The 7,384-nt window shown below is 33.0% G+C and overlaps 1 protein-coding gene across 1 annotated transcript; it reads right to left on the minus strand.

Annotated features, from left to right (window-relative positions):
- Positions 1–2,769: 2,769 nt before the first annotated feature.
- On the minus strand, positions 2,770–7,315 carry LOC127083556 (L-ascorbate oxidase). The gene is made up of 5 exons (XM_051023868.1): positions 6,958–7,315; positions 6,787–6,879; positions 6,474–6,686; positions 5,166–5,360; positions 2,770–4,047 (listed from the first exon to the last, which is right to left on the minus strand). The coding sequence occupies exons 1-5, from the start codon at positions 7,219–7,221 to the stop codon at positions 3,091–3,093; spliced, it is 1,722 nt and encodes a 573-aa protein (XP_050879825.1). The 5' UTR covers positions 7,222–7,315; the 3' UTR covers positions 2,770–3,090.
- Between the last annotated feature and the right edge of the window lie 69 nt (positions 7,316–7,384).

Genomic DNA, 7,384 nt, shown 5'->3' on the forward strand with positions numbered 1-7,384 from the left:
TGCTTTGTGAACCTATTCTGCTCATTAAGGGTAGTTTGGACCTTTTGGTTGGAGGAGATTCATCTGAAGCTATTAGAAGGCTTGGAAGGGAAAGGAGAAAATACTTTTGGCCGTACGAAAGAAAACACTGCACAAGAGAGATAGATATTTCGGAGGATTCGAAGACGGCGAGATTCAAGGGCTTCGACCATTGAAGATCAAAATCTCCTAGTTCTTTGTAATGTTTAATCTCAATACTATGCTTTCTTTGAATACTATGAGAGGCTAAACCCCCTATGTTAGGGGGGTGGTCCTGATTTGATCGTATGTTATGAATTTAAACAAATGATTTCCTTATTGCTATGTTACTTATTTCAATTCAATTGTGTGATGTTATTATGCTTTTGTATCAGACAAATACAAATTGATCTATGACTATCAATAACAGGATTGTGATTGTTAGGGTTTTCACACAATTAGGTTTATGATTGCATCATCTAGGACTAGTAACTTTTGTAAACCACCGCAAACCTTGATATTATTTATGATTAAAACCAATGATTAATTGAATGGACATTTGAGTAAGAGTTGGTAGTTTAATAGTTTCTTCCTTAAGGACTTAAGGAAGAACATTCTGAGGTTAGGTAATTGAATGTTTCATATGTATTAAGGAAATCTTGACTGAATTCATAACTGGTTAAATCAACCACTTCCCCTAGCATATTTTATATTAATCAATTATATTTTACTGTCTGTTGTGTTTATTGTTAGAATTCCAAAACAACCAAACCATTATCTTTTTGTTCTGATAGAATCAAAGTAAAATAAGTATTTCCTACGCAATCCTTGAGATCGATACTTGGAGATAAAACTCCTTATTACTACATCGGTAAAAATAGTACACTTACTATTTTTCCGATCATGACTCTGACTGGGTTTGATGTCCCTATTGTACCAACCGTCGAAGTGACTGGTGATTTTGAGTCTAAAGCATCATTTCAGGCACGGAAAGTATTTTTTGGATTAACCATTTCGGCTAAAGTCCTACAACTTCTCAAACGCATATGACTCCGAATATTGAAAACATTTATTGTATAACAAAGATGTCTAAATAATACAATAATTTCTTGTAAAAGAGAAGATTTTATTTTTTACACAAAGGGTTCCACTGGGGGTGCCAATTTGTTCGTATGTTTTTTTAGCAATCAATCACGAGTTTAAATATTCTGTGAGTTTAACTCAAAATTTCTCAGAAACAATTTTCTGCAAACGTCTACAAGAAAGTATGTATGTGAAGTGAATGTGAACTGCAATTAATGGTATTAAATAAACGCAGTAAATAACAGAAATAGAAAAATGTTTCGATTAAGGAAACAAAAGACAATAAAGAAAAAGTGACGCATACTCACATATTAATCACAAATTGTTTTGCACTTTGACTTGGGTACTCCATTTCTATACATAAAGTATATGAATTTCTCGACCTCAATTACAACATATACATCTGTTATACATACTAAACTAAAGATATCCGTCTTTGACAACTTATTCCTATAAAAAAAGACATCTCTTCAAGAACATGTAACTTAGTCTTCTAACGCACTGTCACGCTGTCAGCACTTACAAACTGCTGAAAATCATTATCCATCGTTCGTAACTGCTCTTAGTGACTAGTAACTGCCTGCTTGTCGAATGTGATTGTTGAAAGCGCTAAGACCCATGTCACATCTTTGGGTTTCCAAAATCTTCTAAGTATTTGCAGTATGTCAAATGCTTCGACTTCAAAGCAGTGTCTAATGATAATTAGATATGTTCCTGAGACTCCTCCAAACTATGTTTGAAGATCTTCTATTGAGATTCTTCCAAACCATGTTTCAAGATGCTAGTCGAAATGTTTCAGTCAACGTATTCATTCCTGTCGACTCGTGTCAATCAATGTTATTTTCCCAATGTAGTATTCAATTGACTTTCCAAATAAAAATTTCAAGCTAATAATATGGAGATGGAGATGAAGACATTATAGAATTTTTGATGACAAAAGTGGAAAGAAGCATGATGTGCTTAGATACATTCATACTTGGCGTGAAGATATAAATCATTATATATGTTTGACAAGGTAACAAATGACATGGTCAACAAGGGAGTTGACAAACTATACAATCAGGTTTAGTGAGATTGAATGTTGATGAAAATTGTGACTCCCTTTTGAGGAATTATAGTTAACGATCTTATTCGGAATAAGAAGGTAATTGATTTGCGAGTTACTCCTTTAATGATGGTCAAAGTGATGTATTTTTCGACCATCGTTTTTCCTTTTACTATATAATCACTCTACTTCTCCATCATGGTGATTAAGAATAATCATCTTATAATCAGATAAATTTGAGGCTATTTAATTGTTGATCCAAAGAAATGGGGTAGAGTTTCATGCATTAGACATTACTATTATGATGGGCCATGCCCCCACTTGGTCATGCATCGTGTGTTTTGAAAAATCTTTTGATTTGTTGATTGATTAGCAAATTATGGAAATTCTTCCACAATAGATGTAACTGCGTGGTCCTCTTCACCATATAACCTCTTAGATAACTATGTGAAAATGCCCTTGACATTTAATGTGTCAATCTATGTTTTTTTTTGCACTTTTTCTTTTGTTTTGTATCGAATTCAAAAAAAAAATTATAGTGTTGATTCATTGCTCAATTACATATCCCTACTAAGATTTTCTTTCTTCTTCTTCTCAAAAGATTAATAATTAAGCAAAGAAATAACCATTAAAAGAGAGTCATGTCCAAACAAATTAATCACTTTTTTAGTGAGATAATCCTTCACACCACATCTTTCTCATTAATTAATGTCACACAAAATTACAACAAAAAAATATCCTATTCACGAGGGAAAGTGGGATAAAATGCCTTATTAAACCTAAACACAATAAAAACAACCCACAAGTTGATTTTACTCAAACCCCAAAATGTAGCTCATACTAATAGCTCTAAAATCCTCATTAACTCACTTTGATTATGACAACTACACTGCAAATCCAAACATTCACTTATGAACTTAAATTAAGATTTGACATGATTAAGAATAACTAGCCTCACACTCTCACTAGTGTCCATTGTTTACAAACCTAGCAGTAGCACCACAAGTAAGAGCTTGTGGAGGAACTTTCCCAATTTTCCCAACACCCTCAGCAAAAATAACACCCATTCCCATATGCAAATGAGGTTCAATATGACAATGAAACGCCCAAACACCTGGATTATCAGCCTTAAACCTTAAAGCTGTCCAACCATATGGAAATATAACCGCTGTGTTCCTCAAAGGCGCACGTGTCAAGTTAAAATTCTTCTCATCAATACCTGGTCTGAATTTTCCTTCTCCATATCCCAAAACCCAAAAATCATGTCCATGCAAATGCCAAGGATGAATCTCACTACCATTCCCGTTTAACTGGTTTGCATTCTGTAAGATCACATCAACAACCTCGTTTAACTGAAAAACATAAACACCGTTACCGGTAGTTGTGTTCGGATTAACCGGATTCTTAAATATGTCGTAGTCGATTGGAAATGTTCTTGGTGGCGGTTTTCTATCGAATGTGTTTTTCAGTTTAAACTTTAATGATCCTATGTAAGGTGTAACTGGTAATGTTAATGAAACATTGTTGATAGCCCATTTAGTGAAATTACCGATCAAGTTTTGTGTATTGAGGAGGAGAATTTTCTGGTGTGAATATTTTGGTGGCTGCGGTGTTCCCATTTTGGAAATGATTTGTTTTGTGAAGGCTTTGCTACGGTTGAAATCGTTCCATAATGGAGTTACTGGCGGTGGTGAAGTTGGGAAAACGGAGGCGGAGATTGTTTTGTAGTTGAGGAATGTTAAGGCTTGTGATGTGTTTGGTTTTCTTCCTCTGACGCCAATTGAGAGCCAGTAGTTTTTGTTTGGGTCTTGATCTGTTGTGAGAAGAACTGAATAGGTTTCGCCGGAGTAGATGTCGATGTCGTCGACGGCGAATGGGTGCACGTAGTTTCCATCTGCTTCCACTACAATGAGCTTGTGATTCTGCAAGAAGAGAAAGTGTGGGGTAATGTTATTTGATGAAAGAATGATATGATATATGGTGGAATTAACTAGATAATAAATTGTTGATGTTTTTTCAAAGAAACTCCTAAATTTTTATTAATTAAGGAAGTTAAACTAATTTTACCTATTATTTAATATTATTTCGTGAGAATAATCAAGATTTTAGATTGACAATATCCAGTATCATCTGCTATATTATTTTAGGAGCGTTGATATTAATATAAATTTTGAAACTTTAAAACTTTTAAGATATATGTCTTTCGGGTCCGCTCCACCCCCTTATTGTATTATTTTAGAGATTTTGTGGGGCAACTCTAATCAATCAAGACCGATAGACATATGTCTACTTCGTCGTCCCATTGTAGAGATTTTGCATCTCAGACCTAATCGAGACGGAAGTACTACTTTGTTAAACGAATATATTTGTCTTTGTTTAGGGTGACAAACCAACGAATCCATCCCGTTTAGCTCCATTTCATAAAAGTCTACAAGAAAATAGATCGGAACATGAATAATATAATTAAAGATGCGAGTCTAAATCCTTAATCTATGTTTTTTCAACCCTACTAATGCCTTAATCCGCCTTGGAATAAATTGCAGGTGGAGCATGTTTTTTCAACCCTACTAATGCAAGCACATGTGAGTTGAAAATTAAACTATTATTAACACTCATTAAATAACGGAAGTACCGTTTTAGCACTCCTAATACAAGCCATGTGAGTTGAGAAGTAAACTATCATTAACACTAATTTAATATCCGGGATTTGCTGTTAAAAGCTACCCCACTTGTTATGTCAAGTGTCAAGAACTGATTCCTTTTCTATTTTATTGGTTTCAAAATTGATTCCTTTTTTTATTTGGTGGGAAGTAGGAACAACGAAATATCTACGAAAAAGCTAATTTTACGACAGCTACTTAATGGTATATAATTAAGATGCGCATAATGAATTATTACAGTACCAGGAATAATGGCTTTAAAAATAGACACACAAACAAATTAGAATATGACAAAATAATATAAACGTTAAGAAGAAAGAAACACAATAATATATAATTTAGTGGGTCATAATAGGTATAGAAATAATTCAAAAACTTACTGAAATGGCCAAGTTAAGTGAAGCTAATGACGTTGTACTAGCAATCCTTATTCTGTAGGTTTTTTTTGGCTCCACGTGAAGAATCTGAGGGGCACATTCTTCACCACCTTTAAAATTGCATTGGGGTAGGGAAGTGTTCACAAATTTAGCTGCTAGGGAGCAGTTAAACTGTCCTCTTCCATTGATGAGCAGTGACTGAAAATTGTGTGTCATAGGTTAGAAAAACAATATCACTTTTAGAAAGTTGCGCATGCAATTACAAATAAGAAAAAGACACTATTGCTTTTGTTTTGGTTTTTATGTTATTTTCTTACGTACCTCTTTTGAGTCAAAATAAAGCTACCACAACGTGGCCAATTGTACGTTCACTCAAAAGAGTGAACATATTCCATTACTAAATCATTTTTTAATGTGAACAAAAATAAAAAGAAAGTACTATTCTTTTATATATTTGGTAAAATGGATCCTTTTATAAAAAAAAATGACCCCACCAAAATATAAAATAGACTAATACCCTCTATTAAATAAAGCAGTTTTATACAAAAATATGTAAGGTTACAAAATTCTTTTTTAAAAATATCTCGAGACCTAGCTAATAAAGAGCTAAAATTCACTTGCTAAAAGAAACATCACAACGCGTTTTTTTATAAAGAAACAAATGAAAATTAGAGTTGAAACTAAAAAAGAAAATGAATTGATAATTAAATAATCAAATTGATCTGATTGAGTGCTCGTGAAGTTGAAGTCTCGTATCTTGGAATATGTGTTTGAAAAAGAAAAATATTTCAAGTGGGTACGGTACATATGGCTTTAGTTTACAATAGAAAAAATCCAACAATAAATCTAACAATACTCGAAGAAATGGACCACCTAGCTGCCAAATTTCTTATGAATTATTAGGTATAATGTTTATTCTATTGAACCTCAAATCTACGTCAACACTGTCTGCTTTAATTGTGAGAATCTTTAAAATGTTATTTTTTGAAAAAATAATTTTTAAATTAAAATGTATAAGAATTATATATAAACTATATTTAATCTTGATTCTTGAGTTATCCGAGACCATTTTATGCCGTTGATAATAATTTTGATGTGGAATATACAAGTCTTTAGTCTTTCCAATTTTGATATTTCTATTTCTATATCCCATGACTATTGTTTCAATTATTTTATGGAGGTTGAAAAAGGAGAACACTAATGCTAATGCGCATGTGGTGGATGTCACGAATAAACATTATGATTAGTGATCATGATTAATAATAATAGTATTTAAAAAAAATGATATTTTATTATAGAAAAAAAATGTACCTGTGGTTCACCAATCCATCTCAATGGAGCTGAAGAAAGACCAACCTCTTGTTCATGTGAACTTTTGTGCCACCAATCACTAAGAAGCAAGTTGAACTCACCATCATAATGAAACGGCTCCGTTTGATTCTCTGGTAAATTTACTATTAAAGACCCATATAACCCTGCTGCTCTTTGCATACCATAGTGTCCATGGTAAAAATATGTACCAGGCTGCACCATATAATTATCCACCACTCACGATTTAATATAATATTCAACTGTAAAAAGAAAGAGAAAAAAAAAGGAGAAAAGAACAAAACAAATTAATTACCCTGTCAACTTTGAATCTGTAATGAAAAGTTTCTCCTGGATTTATAGCACACTGTGATATTGCAGCAGTTCCATCAGCCCAAGGAGTATCAATCTGCATAATTAGTAAACATGGTTAATTAATATTTATGAAGCTACTAATAATGTTTAGTGAAAGATTAAGATAATTAACCTGTCTGATTCCATGCCAGTGAATAACAGTTCCTTCTGTAGAAAGCTTATTGGTGAGTGCAATGGCAAGAGTGTCACCTACTTGAGCTGAAATAGTTGGACCTGGAAACTGACCGTTGATTCCCATCACAACATGTTCTAAACAATCTGGTTTTTTGATCATGTATTCCACATCGAAGTTGTAGTGTCTGATTGTTGCTCCATATGATAACTCCAGTAATCCCAACCATAAAAACCAAACAAAAGCTGTTTTCGACAAACTCATTGTTAATGAGCTTGCTTTTGTTAACGGGAGTTAGGACTGTTTGTATCTGTCAAGAAATGAAAGATGGATTGTGTGATTATATAGGAAAATTTTAGAGGTGTATCTTGATTTTAGTATCATGTTTTTGCCTAGGCTGTTTTTTTTTTTTAATTTTTTATTATAG

The sequence above is a fragment of the Lathyrus oleraceus genome, chromosome 5 (genome assembly GCF_024323335.1).
Source record: "Lathyrus oleraceus cultivar Zhongwan6 chromosome 5, CAAS_Psat_ZW6_1.0, whole genome shotgun sequence".
Classification (NCBI taxonomy): domain Eukaryota; kingdom Viridiplantae; phylum Streptophyta; class Magnoliopsida; order Fabales; family Fabaceae; genus Lathyrus; species Lathyrus oleraceus.

Bases quoted from the DNA above. Each gene is read 5' to 3' on its own strand.
- LOC127083556 (XM_051023868.1), bottom strand. From the start codon at position 7,221: ATGAGTTTGTCGAAAACAGCTTTTGTTTGGTTTTTATGGTTGGGATTA. The intron at 6,687-6,786 runs GTAATTAATTTG...TATATGGTGCAG, and splicing joins ACAGATTCAAAGTTGACAGG to CCTGGTACATATTTTTACCA. The intron at 4,048-5,165 runs GTAAGTTTTTGA...CTCTTCTTGCAG, and splicing joins CACTTAACTTGGCCATTTCA to AATCACAAGCTCATTGTAGT.